This window comes from Thermobia domestica, chromosome 8, assembly GCF_964235325.1.
Source record: "Thermobia domestica chromosome 8, izTheDome1.hap1.1, whole genome shotgun sequence".
NCBI classification, from domain to species: domain Eukaryota; kingdom Metazoa; phylum Arthropoda; class Insecta; order Zygentoma; family Lepismatidae; genus Thermobia; species Thermobia domestica.
Window position 1 is genome coordinate 60,249,681 of NC_137461.1, and position 24,012 is coordinate 60,273,692.

Consider the following 24,012-nt stretch of genomic DNA (forward strand, 5'->3'; position numbering starts at 1 on the left):
TTACATAACAGAAAACAGTTAGATTAAACACGTAGAAAATTTACTTAGTTTATTAACATGCTATATTACACATTAAAAAGAAACATACATAAATAAATTAACTTGATAGGTTCACTTTCAGATATTCTATAGGAATCAATTTGATTCCAATTCATTCTCTCTTCATGTTATTGATGATTAAGGCTCGGATTTCTGACGTGTCATACATTTATCCTGGCATCTTTTTGCATAAACATATTTCTGACTCTTTTGAACACGAAAATACGGTTTTTATTGATTATATAAATGCGTATTTGAAGTACACTTTATCTTCAGGTTATATTTGAGTTCAAAGTGATATAAAAGCATATTTTCACTTAATGCCAGAAAAATATTTGTCAGTATGACAAAGAGGAGAGGATGATTCAGGTTTTCTCTTATAAGGTTAGCAATGTGCTGTAGTCTATACTTCACAGTTTAAAAATACTTTTTCAGTACAACGTAACTTTGTAAAGTTCTTAAGAAATTGCTATTCTTGGGAAACAAATTAACTCTACATTATTCAAGAATTTACTTCTGTGGGTCATTCTGTCATATTTTAAGTGATACTCTGCCAGTTTTTAGGACATCAATGCATGCATATTTTCGAAGTTTTAGGTCACAGAAATCCGAGCCCTATTGATGATAAATGCAAATCGCAATTGTGTTAAACAATTGAGACTCAAATTCACATTGAGAGTATGCAAAACAGCATAGAGGTAATCACAAATGTATCTACAGGGTAAACAAAATAGTAATTACTAATAAGGTAACCTTCTAAATGCTACTCGGAACATACTTTCGCATGAACTAAGTGCATTTAGAGAAAATACGTTATGTCTGAAAAAGAATCATCCGATTTCAATCGTAACTATGTAGCTTTTTTTCCCGCTTTGAAACAACAATGAACTGTGATACTGTAGCGTCCTCAGTTTGCAACATTAAACAGCAAGTTTTATTTTGCAAGTTTTTGTTTAATATGTAGATTTGAAATTTGTATTACCCTGACGTACTGCTATTTGAAAAACATAAAACTTTATGTTGGGTTAGCAATACTGTTAACATTATGGTATCACTGATAGGGTTCAAGGTATGCCAAAAATTATTCTCCTCTCGATATTTGCATAGTACAAGTAGTCCAGTAAAGGTAGCTCATTTTTCTGCCAAGAAAGGAACAAATTAGTAACAAGCTGAAAATTGGTATGGAAGTAGAGGAATGTGTCAGGAATAACATACTAAAAGTCCCCTAAAATCCCACTGTAGCTTTTCCCGCAATTTTGAAAAATGGCCGCCATATTTAGATGACAAGGAATTTATGGAAAACGTCACCCTTTACATTTATTCCTCTAGTCACCGTTTTAATGATCACAAAGCCATGGATCATATATTGTTCGAAAGCTTGAAAAACAGAGAATCTAAGTAAATAACATATATGCCCATCGTGCTAAATTTCTAGAAGAGGAAGTAGTAGTTTTTTTTATTTAAAAAAAAAAAAGGTATATTTCCAGAAATCATGCGAAGTTTGTAACATTGACTGTTATTGCACATCAACGAAACAACATCAACATATGTACTTGATATTTATCTCAAACATAGCCAACAATGATACAAATTGGTGAAGTACAAGCTGAGGGAAAAAATGATAACCAATATTACTTTCTGACCTCTGTATACAAAAGTGCATAAGGTGCAATTCACTTTCACGGCTCTAGTCACCTTCTGTTATTACATAGGACCAAGAGTTATATATAATAGGAAATCTTAAGAAACATAAATTCGAACGAGGTAAACTTAACACTTATACTAATCAAGCCCAAACTGGAAGAAGCGCAAAACCCAAAATTTCGGGACAAAACGTGTGACAATTATCGTATGTTAATAAAACTGCACCACTGTTTTCACTATCATAATTATTAATTTACTTTAAAAATAGCGTACATTTTTCTCAATGGAGTAAGCTTTAATGACACATAGTTTTACCCCATGTAAATACAACACAAAAAGTATTTGACAGTATTAGAAAGTAACAGAAATTGGTAGTCTGCTTTGCATGGGTGAACCGTAATTCACACACTTAAAATCACTCTCAACTACAATAGTCATTTGATTGTAATTTTGTTTTTAAATGTCGTGTTTATAACAAGAATGCCGTTTTCCTACTATTATTCTTCAAATCAAACTTGATGTTTACATTAGATGTAGTATGTACTTTAAGAACATTTTTGTTTTATGTTTCAATCAATGAGATTGTCAATGTTATCTCGTTCATCTCCATGGTCTTCATTTGGTTGTGCATTCTTACATCCAATTCGTCGACACTGATATAAATTACAGCACGCAATTCCTGCTTTTCGACAAGCGCACATGTGATCACAGTCATTTTTACAGTTACAGGATACTAAATGCATTACACGGAGCGTGTTCCTTGGCCATTCTTGTTGGTATGAGAATACCTCCTAATGTCTTCCGTAAATACTCTGTCCCTCGCGTATCATTGAGCAATATCTCGGCTTAATGAACGTACACTGTCAAAAAATGAATGGAAGATACCACTTTTAACGTATACACACAAAGGTTTAATCATTGAAGGTTTTTCGGGTTTAATCATTGAAGATATAAGACACCTTCGTGTTCTGAATATCCAAACTCAAAACCAACTTCTGTACAATGTAACGTGGATGATACCGGTACTCAAGTTGTTGAAGAGAGCAACTTGCCCGAATTGGTATGGATTTATGCAGCTCATGACAAGCAACAACAGTAACTACCACACATTTCAAGTAGTGATTCTACCTTTCATCAATCTTCAGCCAACAAGCATGAATCCTATATACTTGGCGCTTATGTTTGCCAGTAAAGAATATGCAGGAAACAAGCAAAAACGTGCATAGTCACGTTCGATCAACCTTTGTATGCTAAATAATGTGACATTGTAGCAGCGTGTAGAAATTCTGGTGAATTACCGTCGGCGGTTGTTACACTTGGGACTTTCCACACATTAATGTCATTTACGGGAGCAGCTGCATATATAATGAAAGGTAGTAACATGAAAGAACTTTGGTCTTGTGTATGCTAGTAACTCCATTTCACGGATGATGTCAGGCCGTTATTATGCTCGTGCTTTGCGAGCTCATTTTTTAACACAGTTAGCAATTGCATTTTATATATTTAATGAATTAGACGCCAGTGAGGAGTTTGTGCGTCAATTCCGAGATGTTTGCATTCCTCTAATGACTGAAGAAGATATCGATTCTGATGTAATTGTTCAACACTCAAATATAATTAAGACTGCAAATGATCTCAAGTTATTCATGGACGCTGCTGCAGAATAAGCCGTACCTTTAAGTTCTTTGTACTGTACTTTCAGCTTGTAGAAATTATGTGTCCTTTCATTCGTGCCGAAAGAACTGGAGACTGGAGTCTTCACCTTCACTGCACACGGGGAATGTTGCCGTACTTCCATGTAGCTGGGTATCTTTTGTATGCCAAATATGCACATCTATATTTACAAGGAATCTTGTGGCTGAAGGATGAAATGGATCCTCACGAGTTCCAGCTATTTACACGAGACAGTTACTTCACTATTGGCAGGAAAGATATTTTTTGGAGTAGTATATGGTCTGATATAACGATTGAGCAGGTTTTAATGAGAGCAATGAAGAGAAGTGGTGGACTGTCCCATGAGAGAGGCATGACTGAAAAGGTAATATCTAGGTGGGTGTCAAGTATGCCAGCAGTTTAACACTTACGAGAATGTCTTGAAAAGTTATTAAGCAAAGATAGACATGAAATTCACACTGTTCGGCATGTGGAACTGTACGAAAGCAATCAGTCGCGCGATATATTACTTGTAGAAAAAGTCTTGCGTTGGTTTAGCCAGCATTCTCCATTTTCTCCATATCCGGAGCTCGCGTCCCTAAGCACTGGCATAATAGGTAAGGAAATGGTCAACTGTGATAAAGCTAAGGAAATCGGATTAGCTGCTATGGAAGGAATGTTTGGACAAACTTTTGGAAATGTAAAACTTAAATAAAAAGATAAAGTCATCCCATTATCCGCAATGCACAATGCAGTGCGCATCCGTGATGAGCGTACTGGCTGTAAACACCATGCTAATCTTCAACCGAATCACATGCGTGTTGAAGTCCGACGTGTACAACTCGTATGTGTGCTATGTACTCACAAACTTTGGAACGAAAGCAACAGTTATTTTTGATGGGTATTGTACTGAAAACTGTACAAAAGCCGCTGAGCAGGAACGACGTGAGTCAAAGATTCACTCAGCAACTTCATTTATTTGTTATTCACAAATGAAACCATATTATCAACTAAAAAGGATAAATTCTTGGTTAATTTTAAAAATAAGGATTGTTTTCCCCGTGAGTTGATGGTTTATTTGACACAAGCTGGAATTCAAATCTAGCAAGCAAGAAGTGATGCTAACACACTCATAGCTAGAACTGCAGTAGCCAAGTCTTTAAATCCTTAGTAATTGACGAGGATGTTGACATTTTAATCTCTTTGCTTGCAAAAGATAATAATCAGTATGGCACCACATTTCGAAAGACAGAACGTGTACAAGAAGTGACAAAAGAATTTAGTACTAAGAAGCTGCAAGATACATGGGCAAATGTATTAACTGTTTTGCTCATTTACCATGCGACACATTATGTGGTTTATATCGACAGGAAAAGAAAAAGGCATTGCGGTTACTTCAAAAACGGAAAGATTTATGACGATTACTTGAAGTTTTCAACCATGATAATGCTAGTGTATAATCTCCGGCAATAGTAACCTCATTGGATGAATTCCAGTATCACTCATACATCTGTACAGTACATCGCTGTCCCCTTCAGTACGAAATACAATTAGCAACATTGCCACCCACCAGTGATGCTGCGAAATATCATATCTTGAGAGCTTATCATCAGGTTCAATTATGGCATGGAAATTACATGCGAGCGACTGAATATGGAGGAAAGCATTAGGAAGTATTCTCATATCAACAAGAATGACCAAGGAACCCTCTCCGTGTAATGTCATGCATTTAATATCCTGTAACTGTAAAAATGGCTGTGATCGTATGTGCGGTTGTCGGAAAGCAGGAATTGTGTGCTCTAATTTATCAGTTTCGACAAATTGGATGTAAAAATGCACAACCAAATGATGAACGAGATGATGACCATGGAGATGAACGAGATAACAATGATAATCTCACTGATTTCTAGCACGTAAAATGTGTCTGAGTGGACTAGTTACAAAAATGTTCTTAAGATTATTCAGAACGTCCAAACAGTTTGTGTCTAAAACGATAGATGGCGCCACCGTCACCAATGTTAACATATACAACTAATAAAATTAAAACAATCAAATATAAAATAAACAGTTCAAAAATTAAGCAAAAACGGATATAATCTGGTTAATGGACGTTACAAAATCTAGGGAATGGTACGTGTCGATTTCAGATATTGTTATTAGTTTCATTGTTAGAGGCCACCATTGTTAAGTAAACAATCAACTTTATCTGCCGTACTTTCTACCAGAAACTGACCAAACTTTGCACACCCATTTAAGATTGAAATATCTAGGGAATGGTACGTGTGGATTCCACATATTGTTGTTAGTTTCATTGTTAGAGGCCACCATTGTTAAATAAACAATCAACTTTATCTGCCACACTTTCTACCACCAACTGACCAAACTTGGCATACCCATCGGATTACAACTGAGATCTACTGAATGGTACCAGTCGATTTCACATATTGTTGTTAGTTTCATTGTTCGAGGCCGCCATTGTTAAATAAACAATCGTTGGATTTCTTCATTGTTAGATAAACAATCAACTTTATCTGCCATACTTTCTATCACAAACTAACCAAGCTTGGCACACTCATTTACGATTGAGATATCAATGGAATGGTACGTGTCGATTTCACCTATTGTTGTTACTTTCAATGTTAGAGGCCGCCATTGTTAAATGAACAATCAACTTTATCTGCCATACTTCCTACCAGAAACTGGCCAAACCTTGCACACACATTTAAGATTAAAATATCTAGGGAAAGATATGTGTCGTTTTCTCATATTGTTGTTAGTTTCATTGTTGAAGATCACCATTGTTAAATAAACATTCGTTGGATTTCTCTATTGTCAAATAAACGATTAACTTTATCTGTCATAATTTCTACCACAAACTAAGCAAACTTTTCACACTTATGAACGATTGAGATATCTATGGAATGGTATGTGTCGATTTCACATATTGTTGTTCTTTCATTGTTGAAGGCCACCATTGTTAAATAAACAATCTTTGGATTTCTAAATTGTTACATAAACAATCAACTTTATCTTACACTCTTTCTACCAAAAACTAATCAAATTTGGCGCACTCATTTACCATTGAGATATCTATGAAACGGTACGTGTCGATTTCACTTATTTTTGTTAGTTTCATTGTTTGAGGCCACCATTGTTAAATAAACAATCAACTTTAACGGCCATACCTTCTACCACAAACTGACCAAACTTTGCACACCCATTTAAAGTTGAAATATCTAGGGAATGCTATGTGTCGATTTCACATATTGTTGTTAGTTTCATTGTTGAAGGCCACCATCGTTAAACAAAGAATCAACTTTATCTGCCGTACTTTCTACCAGAAAGTGAAGAAACTTTGCACACCCATTTAAGATTGAGATATCTAGGGAATGGTACGTGTGGATTCCACATAGTGTTGTTAGTTTCATTGTTGAAGGCCACCATTGTTAAATATACAATCAACTTTATCTGCCACACTTTCTACCACCAACTGACCAAACTTGGCATACCCATCGGATTACAACTGAGATATCTAGGGAATGGTACCTGCCGATTTCACATATTGTTGTTAGTTTCATTGTTCGAGGCCGCCATTGTTAAATAAACAATCGTTGGATTTCTCCATTGTTAGATAAACAATCAACTTTATCTGTCATACTTTCTATCACAAACTAACCAAGCTTGGCACACTCATTTACGATTGAGATATCAATGGAATGGTGCGTGTCGATTTCACATATTGTTGTTAGTTTTCTTGTTAGAGGAAACCATTATTAAATAAACAATCATCTTTATCAGCCATACTTTTTAGCAGAAACTGGCCAAACTTTGCATACCCATTTAAGATTGAAATGAAATGAAATTTTGAGTTTTACGTCCCACGGTTATGCCGGTTAGGCTAAAGGAGACGGTGATAATGAGTAATGAATGAAATGGTGGAACGAAGAAAGTGGGAGGAAACGGGAGAACCCCGAGAAAACCCACGCTCACCATTTAAGATTGAAATATCTATGGAATGGTATGTGTCGATTTCACATATTGTTTTTGTTTCATTGTTGAAGATCACCATTGTTAAATAAACAATTATTGGATTTCTTGATTGTTAAATAAACAATCAACTTTATCTTACATACTTTCTACCACAAACTAACCAAACTTTGCACACCCATTTAAGATTGAAATATCTAGGAAATAGTACGTGTTGATTCCACATATTGTTGTTAGTTTCATTGTTGAAGGCCACCATCGTTAAACAAAGAATCAACTTTGCTATATTTTGTACCAGAAACTGACCAAACTTGGCACACCCATCGGATTACCACTGAGTTATCTATGAAATGGTACTTGTCGATTTCAGTTGTTGTTGTTAGTTTCATTGTTAGAGGCCACCATTGTTAAATAAACAATCAACTTTATCTGTCATACTTTCTACCAGAAACTAACGAAACTTTGCTTACCTATTTACGATTGAAATGTTTATGGAATGGTACATGCCGATTATCAAGGGCTAACAAGCCCTAGCCAAATTGTGTGTAATACGTCATTATGCTTGGGATCAAACGATAATTATTCGTGATCAAACGAGTTGGCCAAATTCCGATTGAATTTGTTTTCATGGTGGCTGTGGTGGAGGGGCTAACAAGTCATCGGTAAATGTTATTGTTCGGAAAATGGAATAGTGCAAAAAAATAAACATATTTCATTCAGAACTTTGTTGTGCCTGCTTTGTAACCAGTGTGAATTAGTTGTGTGCCGCCAGATTTTTTTTGTGTCTCAGGTGGAGCGGGATGGCCCCCTACAGCGTTCCTAGAATTACACTCTAAAAGCCCACAGTGTTCCTAGAGCTGCACTCTAAAATCCCCTCCCATATAACTGACCTTTGTTTCACAGCAGACACCTCACATTTGAACTCTGTTGAGATTCTGTGTAAGTTTGTCAGTTGTACGCACAAATTGAGAGTATAAACATCTATTAGAGAATGAGAAGTTCTCGAAATAAATTTGCAAGCTGAATATTTTTTCGCGACATAAGTGAAGAGTAATTGTATATCCTTGAAGAGTACCCTGGAGAGTAAGAAAACTCTAAAGAAAATAATCATTGAATAAATAGCAATGTAATCACAGTAATGTACATATGGCATGTTGTATTTCTACCAGATAGTCAGAGCACTAATTTTCTCATTTTTTGATGTGAGCGGTCTCGCTATCGAATCTCCAGAACAACATTAAAAAAAAGATGTATTTAGGTCTATTCCATTTTAAACAAACGAAATACGTTGCGTAAAAGAACTTTCCATGTTAAAATATTTGATGGGTAGAGTAGTTTGTGTGGGATTTGATTGTTATTGCATGTATCTATTGCATTCTGATTGGGTAGCTGGGAAGGCAGCCAAGATATTCATTCTGACGGTTGCAAGCCCGTGAAAATACAGAGCAACAGTTACTCCAAGGGAGTAGATAATAGATATATATATATAAAAAAAAAACTACCGTGAGGGAGAGAGCCGAAAAGAGTTTATAGTATGAAATTTTGTCCGCAACTAGGGAAGTTCCGCCAGGAACGCTGGATCACCTGTATATGGCTCTCATTGTTGAGACACTAAAATTTTTCAATTAATCGTATACGGAAGATAAACATTAATAAACTATTTTTATTTATTTACTTATTCCTCGGGGGGTAGTCTATCTCAGAAGATTACGATTAGCATAATTCTATGTTTCAGGGGTGCGCTTCCAATCCACCTCCCAGAGGCGGTTTTTGGGTGGGCGAACCGGACCTTGTCCTTAGATCCATACATTAATTAAAGTATATGTAACACACATGTACGTATGTGTGTGTGTGTGTGTGCGTATGATATGTGTATATGTATGTATGCTAAATGTAAAATATTTTTGAACCAATGTTTCCAATCCAAATAAGAGCCCCACGGCTCCAACTCGCCAAAAACAAATTCCGCCTGTGTCACCACCTACACATCAGCGGCTATGCCCATAGTATATTCTATGATAACAATTGACTGAATGTGCTTTTCAAGTTTCTAGCTCATTTTCTTGGAAAGATAATGCGTAAGACTCTCTTAGTGTTGCAACGAGACGAGACAGGACTCTTTGAAGCGAGACACGATACAATACGAAACGTTTCGTAAAACGTCTTGTCTCGTGTCTCGAAAAATACAAACAGTTTCTGAATTTGCTTAAAAATTTATTAACTCGGAATAAATTATTTGCCTTCGAAATGTATACCATCTTTTATTATTTCAAATGATCCAAATGATTCAACGTTTCAAACCCTACAAAGAACAGGGAATACCTAAAGCACTTTTTAAAAATGATTCTTACAAACAGCTTTCACTTCCATATTTCAATCGATTCAAGTTTAATTATTTTGTGATAGTGCTCCAGATTCAAATACAATGCAAAGCGTTCACTGAGATCAGTGTTTCAGAAGATTTTATTCCGGGGGCTGGTGGAGATATCTACGTATAAAAATCCTTTAATAGAAGTACAAGTATGCGTAGAAGTGGCAATTTTATCAGTAACTAACTATTGTTTCATGGTCTTTCTCGTTCCGAACCAAGACAGAAACGTGTCAGCCTTTCTCGACACTGAGTTTCGAAAAAGATTCTAATTTGACAATAAAATTTATCTTTTTTATCCTTTTATGCAGTTATTCGAAGATAAACCATTTTTTAAATGGGAAAGTTACATAGGCCTCCTTATTTGTTGAAGTGGCGCCAAGGGTTCTGAAAAAAGGATATCAGAATAAATGGGGAAATCTTGCCTTTCGTCTGTACTGACGGTATTGACAAATGTTCCTATCGAAGTAATTACGGGTTCAGTCGAAACTAAGCAGTCCTTGCTGGAGGATTGCAGTCGTGTTTTGTGTTGTGCTCTGTTAACCAAACTAGGTTAAAAGTTATAATTTTAACCACTTGGTTTAACAGCTCTTTTGTGGGCCTCAGCCTTTCTGGTGTTGCCACGAGACGAGACAGAACCATTCGATACGAGACGAGACGGACACATCTTTTCTAGACGAGACGAAACAGCCAGAAGTCTCGTCTTGTCTCGTGGCAACACTAGACTCTCTAGATATATCAGTGCAAGGTATGACAACGTTCCTCACGGAGCACATGTTAGCTCTCAGCCTCTTTCTTTCACTGATGTTTGTTTACGTAGTAGATGAATATATAGAGAGTAACAAAAGGATGAGATATGCAGATTCTCCTGAAACCACATTAAAATTGTAGCAGTATTTGGAGCTTGTTATAAATGGATTTACCGGGGAACTAAAATAATTCTGGGAACTGATCATACAGTATTGATATAAATAAACATGGAAACAAGTAAATACAAAGAACTGAAATCGTGAATTGTTTTCAAAATACAGAAATCTCGAAGGAATATCTGTTTAGGCGGCTTTAATTGTAAAGGAATTTTGAATAAATTTGCATCCCCTGAATTCTTATACATAAAAATAGAAATCTTTCTTTTAGCGTACGAATGAGATGCTTTAGGAAATTAGGTTAAGATAATTAAAATGATACTGTCCTTTGCAAAATTTAAGAGGAATACCATGATCGAAAAAGCATGAGTCAAACTATAAAGGTCAGTGGTAGCTTTTGCCATTTCTTACGACCACTATACGCACCTTATTGCGAAAAATTTATTCGTATTATAAAACCGATATCATTCAATAAATGTCAAATTTAACAGATCTTGAGAGATGAAATGACAAAAATTGTCATTACCTCTGTCGCATAAGATATTCTAGCTTTGTGACCCATGTTATTATATGACTTTCACGATAAGTGACAAGGAGAATATAAATCCCAAGTTCAAAACGTAAGAAAAGAAACCGGCTGTTCGCGCTTCAAATTATGAAAAATGTACCAAAATGGTTGAAATTATGATTTTGTATTTCTTTACGAGAAAGAAGAATAAAAAGAAAAATTGGAGCAATTCTAATCATGTATGTATAAGTCCACTATCTTCTTCAAGTTACTAAACTAACTTCAAGTGTTTCAACCATTTTTGACACATAACTCGAAAACTTTTAGAGATATTAGAGGCAAGAATACGTGGTTGATAATGAGCTTTTTAATTATGTCACAATACTTTTGAACTTTACCTTATGAGAAATGGCATATTCCAAAATTAATTCAGTACCACCCTAACCTGAATTTTACCAAATGATTAGCGAAAGTGATACGGTGTGCATCGTCCAGGGATTAATTCCCGGTGTGGCACTCAAACATTTCTGTGTTGACCAAATATCGAGAGAAAAGTTGGGAAACTAAAAGATAGCGGACTTCAATCTAGACAGCCGGCGACGTTGGGTGTGGTTGTGCTTACTACTAACATAAGCCCGCTGCAGGCTCAGATCACAAGGGACTGTTGCGCCAGGATTATCTATCTATCTATCTATCTATATATATATATATATATTGGTGTTATTATTTTACCTTACATTCTCTCAGTAGCGTAAGTAAGGACGAATGGGCCTCCCCGCAAAAATGTTAAACGGACCCCCTCTTTCCACATTCATGAGTCACGTAAAATTTACAGAGAACAGTTTTGACTTTCTATGTTCTATCTAGTGAGTCACAACTTGCTCATATGCAAAAAAATGCACATTATTATTATTATTATTATTATTATTATTATTATTATTATTATTATTATTATTATTATTATATTGTGCTATAGTTTTCGTCTATTCTGCTATACCAAATTCGAGAGTCTACGACATCCGACATTTTTAATGAGGTGTGGTCGTCCAAATTTTTGTTGTTTGGTTCGATGCTGGTTTCACTGTTCTTTTCCCATCTTTGAAATACATAAGCACGGCAGATCGCGAAAACTCGACAAGTCGCGTTGTTTCCGAAATGAAGCTCCCAGCCACTTAGTCACCCTGATATATCGTCGTCCTTCCCCATTCAAGGCACAAGCATCACACTGACTAATCGAGTGAGATTCTTGTCGTGTTTGGCGCGCGGTTGTGTTATGCCTTGTAGCTCTTATCTTCTGATGATTAGATGATTTCGTTCAAAAAGTAGCGAGTGGTCATAATGTTTTCGCTGGTCAGTAAAAGTTTTGTTGGCATTTAATTTACTAAATAATCGCTCAGGTGTTACCGTCTTCATAGGTAAAAATGAGATATAGTTGGAACATCACATAATTTTTAACATCTTAACATTATAAAGTTTAACTTCGAAACTGAAATGGGCCTCTTTCTGTTCTGGGCCTCTCAATGTTGTGGGCCCTGCAGGCCCTTTAGTTGCGCCACATCATTCTCTCTACTCAGAAGGATAGGGACAAATAGAAAAGTCAAAATTCATTTTGTCCATTTTTCATGCATCATACACTTCAGAAAAAAAATCATATAATACTGATATGTAAGAAAATATTAGGCCTAGTATTGTTTGTCTGTTTTCTGTATACAAAGAACCATTTAGGTTCTTTTTATCTCATATTCTGGTAATAATCAAAAAAAGAAAAGAGTTTCATGTGATAAACGTACGAAAGATAATTTGTCAACGCGATGTGAATGACGTTCTCTGCAACCTAATTCCTGTTTTTCGTACAAAACTCTATTCCTACCTGCAAAAAGAAAAGATTTATGTTACTCATCAATGGTTGAGGTTTTGCCCTGCGGCTGAATAACACGGCTTGTATAAATAGACTCTGACTGACTGCAGGTGCACGAAAAAAAAAAACTGTTGGATTCCTCTCCCCGCCCACTTCAAGTGTGGATATCCTGGACACATTCAAACTGAGCGGTACGATCTTTCAGTTCTTCCCAGTAGAGGTACCAGCAGTGATTGCTAAATGAAAAAGTGAGCATCTGGTGGCGAAAAGGCGAAGTGCTCGGACAAGGGGGAGTTCACAGGAACCTTAAAGTGCATACTAACGTCTAATGTAAAAAATAAGTTTAATTTGAAGAATAATAGTAACAAAATGGCATTCTAGTTATAAACACGACATTTAAAAACAAAATTACAATCAAATGACTATTGTAGTTGAGAATGATTTTAAGTGTGTGAATTACGGTTCACCCATGCAAAGCAGACTACCAATTTCTGTTACTTTCTAATACTGTCAAATACTTTTTGTGTTGTATTTACGTAGTGTAAAACTATGTGCCATAAAAGCTTACTCCATTGGGAAACATGTAGGCCATTTTTAAAAGTAAATTAATAATTATGAGTGAAAACAGTGGTGCAGTTTTATTAACATACGATAATTGTCAGTGTTGCAAGTTTTAAACAATTATATGAAAATCACGTTTTGTCCCGAAATTTTGGGTTTTGCGCTTCTTCCACAGTTTGGCCTGGATTAGTATACGTGTTACCTCGTTCGAAGTTTCTTAAGATTTCCTATTATATATAACTCTTGGTCCTATGTAATAACAGAAGGTGACTAGAGCCATGAAGATGAATGTCACCTTATGCACTTTTGTATACAGAGGTCAGAAAGTAATATTGGTTATCATTTTTTTCCTCAGCTTGTACTTCACCAATTTGTATCATTGTTGGCTATGTTTGAGATAAATATCAAGTACATATGTTGATGTTGATTCGTTGATGTGCAATAACAGTCAATGATACAAACTTCGCATCATTTCTGGAAATATACCCTTTTTTTAAAAATAAAAAGCTACTTTCTTCTTCCTCTTCTTCTAGAAATTTAGCACGATGGGCATATATGTTATTTACTTAGATTCTCTGTCTTTCAAGCTTTCGAACAATATATGATCCATGGCTTAGTGATTATTAAAACGGTGACTAGAGGAATAAATGTAAAGGGTGACGTTTTCCATAAATTCCTTGTCGTCATCTAAATATGGCGGCCATTTTTCAAAATTGCGGGAAAAGCTACAGTGGGATTTTAGGGGACTTTTAGTATGTTATTCCTGACACATTCCTCTACTTCCATACCAATTTTCAGCTTGTTACTAATTTGTTCCTTTCTCAACCTTATCTTTACTGGACTAAAGATTTTTTTTTTTTTTTTTTTTTTTTTTTTTTGTTCATTAGAAATTATAAGGATATATCAAGATAAATGGTACACATTGTATATACTGTCTAATCAACTACTCGAAAAAGAAAACTTGATTTTACTCAACACATTCAGCAATTCTATGTATAGGTGAATGCTTAGAAGTTTTTATATACACATATAAAATTCTAAGCATTCACGCCAGTGCATGTAGAATTGCTGTGTGTGTGTTGAGTAAAATCACGGTTTCTTTTTAAGTAGCTGATAGGTATAATCTACATTATTCAAATGATTGCCACGTACCTATAAATATACTGAATGAACATACCTATTTACCTGAAGTGTAAGCTTCAATTCTACTACTTATCGTCTACAAAAATATAAGAATGAAAACCCTACAACTTTCCACTGCCAGTGAAAATTCTTCTTTTCCAATGGAGTTACGGTAATGTAACATTATTTACCACGGCGTAAATTAATTTAAATCATGTTACACGGTGAAGAATAAAGAAATTACTACATGACCCATTTGCTTAATAAATTACTGTACGTTGATATAGAATAAGTTCGTTTGCACAGGAAATTACTTATACTCTTTCCACGATCAGTAACAAATTTATCAGTTCTTGTCCATGTAATATCGTATATTATGTTGATTTTAAAAATTGGTTTATTCTTAAAAATGGTTCCGTAGTTGAATGAACCTGAAGGTTCAACAACGCAGGACACACCCTCTTTTCAATCTAATAAAATTTAGCATTACTAATCTTAAATCTCACTTTACATTATCCTACCTTCTTAGCCTCCCTATCAGAAGACACTTCCAAGGGCCTTCGACTAAATGTCCATCTTAAAACTCAAATTTAATTACCTGCAATACCTTTACACGTGTATATATTATGGTGCTGGTCACTGTATTTAGGGCATATTTCCATGCACCCATCAGTATATTGGAGCAGAAAACAACTACCACTCGTTGCCTGAAATTCTTCTCAGTCTTATAGATTACCTTATAGAATAAATTTTAAGATCTGATAACTATACGCGGAATTTTATCTTCTGTTCATATGAAGTAGAATTATTAATTTCTTATGTGTTTATGCTTCAGTTATGCCAATTACAGAAAATATCCAGTTCAAGCAGAGTTTACAGAATGACTTCACTGCAATCCAACTCGCTACAGTGTTTGCCTGAAAGCCAAGAGATACTCATGTATCAGATTATCCAAGTATTGTTCATGAAAGGAACTTGGTACATTCATTCACTCAGTGTTACTATAATTATCTTTATATATATATATATATATGGACTAATTACAATGACAGGCTCAGCGGAAAAATATGTATAAGCAACGGAGATTTCTTGCATGATTTTATATGTATATATATTTTACAAATATCTCTACTTCATTACTTGGTCCTTAGTTACCTTATTTACCATTTCCCAACAGCTCTCGTCACCAATATCAATCCATTTGTTATATAGGAAAAGCAAATTGTAATATTTTTACCTAATGAAACTGCTTCTCCTTTTGTGGTAACAATGACGATTTCGTCATTTAGCTCTATTCCATCTTCATACCTCAATACACCAGGAAGCATTATTTTGGCCCCGTAACATACAGCATTCACCTAAAAAATAATAATAATATAGTAAGTTCTACTAAATATAGTATGTAATCATTGTATAAAATACCGAGAGATCAGTAAAGCTTTATACTAGCATAATCACTATTTAGTGAGAACAAAAACTGCGAACTTATGCTGTGGAAAGACTTCTATGAATATAAAGCTGTTGCTGCAGAAGAACTGAGTTCGATTCCCGGTAGGAATTCATGTAGCTTATAGTTTTCACGTTAAGCTGTAGACCCACACCTAATGAACCGTTGGTGCTGAAATGGAACAATGGATGAATTAAGCGCGTGTTAAGCTATTTCCACCAGTCTTTCCGGCATCATTTGTTTCCGGTGGGTTTCAACACCATAAGCTACGTATGGTACTTACAATGGTTATGTCTTGTGCTGGCTGGTTATTATCATAATGAAAGAGGTAACTGCAATTTTAGTTTAAACTTCTGAAAGAACGTGATTTAAAGAGCAAAGCTAAGATAAGGAAACGTATTTACAAGGAAATAAAGTGACACTAATCTAGGCTTTGTTTACCTAGCAGACATCTTGTATAGAAACGAAAATGTGAATTCGGCTGACAGCGGAAGTGATGAAACTACTTGACTCATCCATACAAATCACTAATATGTTTTCGGAAGCGATGGAAATATGCCCTAAATACAGTGACCTTCGGATTTTGCGAATCGTTTTCCACACTGCAACTCTATCTCGACAAACTACTCATAACCTCAATAAAACACCTGAATATAAAGTGGGTTGAGTAGCAATCTTGTTCTATCACGTAACTTGAAATCTGTTATGCAAGAAAATATGAACGCATGTGCACAGAGCTTTCTATCGTCACATATAAAATCATCTTAAACGACATCCAGTTTGTAAGCGAAATGTATCCTGACAAAGCGAAGTACACAATTACTTCTTCATATTTGATTCGTCACTTTTGTCATGGGTCAGTCCATGTCAATTCATCCAGGTCATGAAACCCATAGTCTCAGAATGGCATGAAAATTTTTCTGTTTACTCTACTTGCCATCCTTATTGATCACACCAAATTTTAATTTGATATCTTATATACTTTTTTAGTTAATTTTTTTTTAGTTTGGTAAAATATACGTTTTTGTTTTTGCCGAGGGTTAAAGAGATTACGACATTGATATACTAAAAAGATCATAACTTTGTTAATTTTCATCACAATGATTTTTTCACTAAAATGATCACAATAAGATACAGAATAAGGTAAAAATACATTCAGCTACTTGTACTTGAATTGTTGTAGTACATATTACCTCAAACCTGGATATTACGATTTTTTTTAAAGAAAAAACATAAAATTTTAAAATACAGTAAAAACTTAAAGGCACTACATAAACCAAAGTATTTTATATGTATTTATAAGCCTAAAGACATGAGCTAATATGTTCTGAAAGAAAAACTGTGGGTTTTTAACTGTAAATATTTTTAAACCATTTATCTTTAGAGTACGGCCAGGTATTTTAAGAAAATCGTAGACCTTCACGTTGGCAACCCTGGCGTTGTCCCTAATTGTTACAGGGACATGAACCATATCTCGTTACAAAACTTATGGAACACAGATTCCAACAAGGTAACTTCTGTTCCCCCTTGTTTCCAACCCACAGAAGAAGAAGAAGAAGAAAAATGGCTTTTTTCAAAAAAAAAAAAATTGTCGGACCCTGGCAACACTGTTCATTGTCATACGCAGGAAAAAAATTCTCGCATACACATCAGACATTGGGTGGAATCATATAAAAAATAAAGGGCCTAGGTGCAATAGCTTGCGAGATAAAAATTCGAAATCTCGTATATACTATGGTCAACCTGTATATATTTTACGAAGGAACTGTGGTCTACCCTCAGGTTGGCAACCCTGGCGACTTCCCTAATTGTCACAGAGACGCGACTGATACCTCGTTTCAAAGCTTACGGAATACTGGTTCCAATGAGGTAGCTTTTGTGCCCCCCCCCGCCCCCCCGGTTCCCAACCCACAAAAGAAGAAGAAAATAGCTATTCACTATGAGTTTAATGAATTATACATATTCATCACATACAACAGATTGAATATAATCAGTGAACGAAAAAAGAATTTACTAAATCATCTTAAAGTCCTGAAGTGGTTCATTTAGTATGTACATCATAGAGGTCCTGAAGTGGAATTACAGAAAATGTTTAAATAAAACACTAAGAACATTTTATTTCTGGGCTTGCATTTGTTTCAACATCTTGTTGCACTGAAGATTGATTGAACCTATTTCCTTTTCGGAAAAATAATACATTCTTGCGGATGCTTTTGTGACTGGGAGGGGGGTGTTACACATGAAATTATGTTACTCATAGGAATCCAGCAAACATCTTCTTTTGGGGGCCAGTGAAAAGATGGAGCAGGCCCATGGGGATGCATAAATTTAATTTTAACGTCTCCTTCATCTTCATGTTTTGACAAAACTAATCCAAAATACCACCGGTCATCATAAAGGCATGCAATGTAATTGTGCACACCCACAACAGGCATTTTCACCGAATGATTTTCTCCAGAAAAGTTGAATATTGTGCAAAAGTTGTCATCTAAACTTACTCGTTTTGTTGCAATGGAGTCTTCAGATTTGGGCTCAAAGTGATGAAAACTACGTGTTCCAGGTACTGTCCTGGCTTGAGTGAAACGCCCTTCTAAGTTTTTTCGTGCCTCTATCAAGGTTTCTTTTCTAATCATTGTGAACTTTATATTTTCTATATTTTCTTTGCAAAAAGAAAAAAATCGGAATTATCAATAGCATTACCAGGACTACCTTGGAGACTTGCTTTTGTCACGATGCGCTTGACAGTGCCACCTATACCGTCACAAGGAGACTTTCCATGGCTGGTGGCAAAAAAAACACCATGTAGCTTTTAATCCAAAGTCTTTTTCATGAACTCATGTGGTTCGGATTCAACGTTAATCAGTAGGTCCACGTCTCATATAGCCTCGCTGCTGAAAGGGACGCTAAACTGAAATCAACTCAACTCTTTTTCATGAACCTGAGGGCTGTAGGATTCGCACTCCTCAAGATACCGAACGAAATTGCTACCTAAACTGATATAAGATTCCAACGAACTGTTTTGATTTGTGAAATACTTTGTGAAACATTCTTACTTTCTAAATACATTAAATATATTTTTAATTTATTAAAAACTAAGACAGTTATCGAAAGCGCTTATAAGAAAAAATAATAAAATTATATTTTGGTTATTTGCTTTTAAAGTTTACTGTAAAAGCTTATGCGCAGTTGTATTAGTTCTAGAACATTGGTAAATTTACTGCAGCTTAAATAATTTAACATCTTCAGCTTGATTAAAATGTCATAATTTCATTACGCCTTACATGTAAATCATTCAATGAGTTTTTCAGAAAGTAAAATGTGCACTAGTTTAACCCTTAGAAGATGCCTGGCTCCTTAGCGCCAGTACTTCAAACCTCTGTTGCTCGGCTCCTAATGAACCTAGACTGTGCCTCCCCATGCCGAATCCGTAGGAGAAAGTGATTTTTCTTTTATGACAAAGAACAGTGTTGCCAACGTCCCACAAAAGTCAAAGATGATTTTCATCTTCTTTTGTGGGTTGGGAACCAGGGGGGGGGGGAGCAGAAAAGTTACCTCATTGGAACCAGTATTCCGTAAGCTTTGCAACGAGGTATCAGTCGCGTCTCTGTGACAATTAGGGAAGTCGCCAGGGTTGCCAACCTGAGGGTAGACCACAGTTCCTTCGTAAAATATATACAGTGAAACCTCTACTAACGGACACCTCTATAAAGCGGACACCTCCCATAACGGACATATTTTGTAATCCCCAAACACTGTAATAGGATAAAACATATTGGCAAACCTCTCTAAAGCGGACACTCTCTAGTACGGACACGGACAGTCTTTTCTGTCCTTTATAGGTATTATTCACCTCCGTATTACGGACACTTTCTCTATAAATAAGTTGAAAAGTATTGTAAAAATACATTTTTAGTAAGTCATACATGTGTCACCAAGAAAGCATTGTGACATTTTATCTCCTCAGCAATCCAGACGAAGAGTCTCTGTTTAACAACACTCTCATGTCCTTTGCTTGCATTCCACTCCCACCCAAGCTGTTTTAGACACAAAAGTGATTGACAGTTGCATGCCGTTTGGAATAACACGTTATTCTACTGTCCTGCTGGAATCTCTTACCAAGCAGAAGACAAGTTCGGTAGTTTTTGCCCGCGGGTACGCATATTGTCACAAAAAGACACTACTGGATTGCAATTAACCCACAAATTAAAGCGACATACTGAAAACGTAAGTGTAAAGTGCAGAGAACTATAACATCTTATTTCCATCTTGTGCTTCGAACATAGAGTATTGAACAGCAGAGGACAACACAGGTATAGTAACATTTTGGTAATATTCGTGAATACATGATTCATCCAAAAATATTGTTACTAATTGCATATTAACTTCTTTACTAATTTACGTAAGAAAATATCAAAACCTCTCTAAGGCGGACACCTCTCTATAGCGGACAATTATTGATTCCCCACGGCTGTCCGTTTTAGAGAGGTTTCACTGTACATGTTGACCATAGTATATACGAGATTTCGAATTTTTATCTCGCAAGCTATTGCACCTAGGCCCTTTATTTTTTATGATTCCACCCAATGTCTGATGTGTATGCGAGAATTTTTTTCCTGCGTATGACAATGAACAGTGTTGCCAGGGTCCGACAATTTTTTTTTGAAAAAAGCCATTTTTCTTCTTCTTCTTCTTCTTCTGTGGGTTGGAAACAAGGGGGCACAGAAGTTACCTTGTTGGAATCTGTGTTCCATAAGTTTTGTAACGAGATATGGTTCATGTCCCTGTGACAATTAGGGACAACGCCAGGGTTGCCAACGTGAAGGTCTACGATTTTCTTAAAATACCTGGCCGTACTCTAAAGATAAATGGTTTAAAAATATTTACAGTTAAAAACCCACAGTTTTTCTTTCAGAACATATTAGCTCATGTCTTTAGGCTTATAAATACATATAAAATACTTTGGTTTATGTAGTGCCTTTAAGTTTTTACTGTATTTTAAAATTTTGTTTTTTCTTTAAAAAAAATCGTAATATCCAGGTTTGAGGTAATATGTACTGCAACAATTCAAGTACAAGTAGCTGAATGTATTTTTACCTTATTCTGTATCTTATTGTGATCATTTTAGTGAAAAAATCATTGTGATATGATGAGAATTAACAAAGTTATGATCTTTTTAGTATATCAATGTCGTAATCTCTTTAACCCTCGGCAACAACAAAAACGTATATTTTTCCAAACTAAAAAAAAATTTAACTAAAAAAGTATGTAAGATATCAAATTAAAATTTGGTGTGATCAATAAGGATGGCAAGTAGAGTAAACAGAAAAATTTTCATGCCATTCTGAGACTATGGGTTTCATTTGATATTTTAGCTGGATGATTTGAAATGGACTGACCCTCATGCGATTTATGAAGCATCTGTGTATAAGAATTAGTTTTTTTTAATTTTTATTCGTAATTTTAATTTCGAAATAAAGCCGCGGATCAGCAGATCAGAACGGGCAACATCGGGCATTTAACAAAAAGCAAGTAGGTTTCAAACACAGATCTACTAGCATTTTCCTTTCCCAAGCTGATGAGCTCTTTATCACTATTACGGAATTAAAGTCTTAATTCAATTAATATACACAGAGATTGCCTACTTAGCGTGTTATAAATAACAATGCGAATTGATAGGTTGGGCATATATCGTAATTTTCTTTCGGCAACGACAAGGATGAAGTCAATAATCATTTCTTTCTATACAAACAATTCTGTTCCCTTACATTTAATAAAATATAATTTGTAATCGACCTTTCTATTTCGAAATGAAAAAGAAATGAAATCTTTGAGCTTTACATCCCACGGTTATGCCGGTTAGGCTAAAAGAGACGGTGATTATGAGAAATGAATGAAATGGTGGACTGAAGAAAGTGGGAGGAAACGGGAGAACCCCGAGAAACCCCACAAGCACGGTGTTTGTCCACCACAAAGTCCACACGACGAGCTGGGATCGAACCAGAGACTCCAAGCATCGAAGGTGAACGCTCTACCACTGAGTTACCAGGGATTCCTTGGTATCCCTGATATGAAACGTTCCGGGTGGAAAGGACGAACTCAACAAATGTTACATGTAAACTGAACGCTCGGTTTGAGGATTTAAGTAATAATACCAAACTGCTCTATGGCAGCAATGTCACGTCCCACTGAAGGATGAATTCAACAAGCCTGGAATCCATAGTCAGCCCACGCATTAGAGAAAGATTATTACTACTTTTGAGAAAAATTAGTTCTGATTTTCCAAATACATCTTATTTCATGTTATTCTTTTCCTTTGTAGGGTATAAATCGATATCTTTTTTGGAGGTATCTAGTAATTCTTAACATTATTTATTGTCTAGAAAATTAAATTTTAAAAACAATGATTACGAGATGCTACGTGCAAAACATCTCAACTTCTACTAATATGAACATTTATTACAAAATTTATCTTACATTAGAGTCACACTTACCGCACTGTCTTTCATAATAATACGTTTGTGGGAAATTAATAATCCTTCTAACGGTCTAATAACTCTCCTAAGGTAAGACTCATCCTTATGATTATCATAGAGCCACTGGGCATCCAAGATATCATGCATCGTAACCATACCTTCTTTTTCACTTTGGATTCCTGTGTCAAACAAAAGCAGGTAACATTTATTTCGTGCATCCATTTCATAAACTTAAAAAATAAATTTCAGAAACATCCCCGCAGTTCATTTTTAAAAATTGTAAAACATATGGCAATAAAATATAGAGAATATAATGACCTATAGTGCTATGATTCTGACTGATTAAAAAAATTTTGATGTGTTCAACTAGGAAATACATGTAGATAAATATGAGGCGTCAGAATATGACCTTAATACATTTCTCAGCCGGAAACAACAATTTAAAATTCTTCGCACTATTCCGTAAAACTTTCTACGTTCTTCACACATTATAAAGTGCATATTTGCTTTAATATTTTTTTAAAAAAAAGAAAGAAAGAAAGAAAGAAATTTTACCTCTGCTTCTAACGAACTTTATATATACACTTTATGAAGAGAAGTGAGAGTACAGACATAATTCAGAGAAAATTGAAATATCTGTTATCTTTTTCTTGAATTTTTATAACATCCTATACAGAACTGAAGTATATTATTTGTCTTTAGTATTTACAAGTATAAAACAGTCCAACACAAGGTTATAAAAATAAATTTCTAATACAGAAGTACTTTTCTTCAAAAGTACAATGGCCTTTATCCCTTTGTAAGAAACACATACTATCAATACTATGCTGCCATAATTACTTCACTGTCATACAAGAAACTTGCAATCAGTTTAATAGCAATATCAAATTACACAAAAAATAAATGCATTTAAAGTGCAATATAATTAAATTATTATTATTATTATTATTATTACATCTTGCTCGAAGAAATTGCTTCCTCAATATTTCGGCTATATCGACAGTCTACAGAACAGTCTCGACAGGCTGTTCGAGAACTCAAGATCGTTTTATAATGATGAAAAAAAAAAAAAAAAAAAAAAAAAAGCTACCACGTAAGCGTCGATATTTTTGTGAATAACCGCACTGCTTCAACAGATGATTATATCTTTATCAACGGTTAATCATAATAATAATAAAAAAAAGTATCAACACTTAAAGTTAAATCTTGATTACAGTAATTCAATTATACATCCATTGGTCTCCTTAAGTAGAGATAGTGTTAAAAAGGTATGGAAAACGCACTAGGAAACGAAGAAAATTTTACTTCAGTATTTTCCTTCGGAAAAAAAAATGAAATCTGATGAGCGTTATATTTAGGATGCCTTGACAAAAATGACAGATATTAAGCATCACCAAACACTGTCTTAGATATTTTACTGCATCCGAATTTCGCCCAAATTTTATGAGCAAGGTGGTCTCAGTGAAATATATACTCGCCATTTCAT

At 35.1% G+C, this 24,012-nt stretch overlaps 1 protein-coding gene across 2 annotated transcripts in view; it reads right to left on the reverse strand.

Annotated features, from left to right (window-relative positions):
• Nop60B (dyskerin pseudouridine synthase 1 Nop60B) overlaps positions 1-24,012 on the reverse strand; it is a 66,966-nt gene that overhangs the window by 17,963 nt on the left and 24,991 nt on the right. For both annotated transcript variants that reach the window (XR_014132670.1, XM_081768511.1), the window contains exons 7-8: positions 22,545-22,705; positions 15,844-15,964 (exon numbers count right to left, since the gene is read on the reverse strand). Coding sequence is in view for 1 of the 2 variants with exons in the window: in XM_081768511.1 (XP_081624637.1) it covers positions 15,844-15,964; positions 22,545-22,705 (282 nt within the window). In the remaining variant the exon portion in view is untranslated. The remainder of the gene's footprint in view (positions 1-15,843; positions 15,965-22,544; positions 22,706-24,012) is intronic.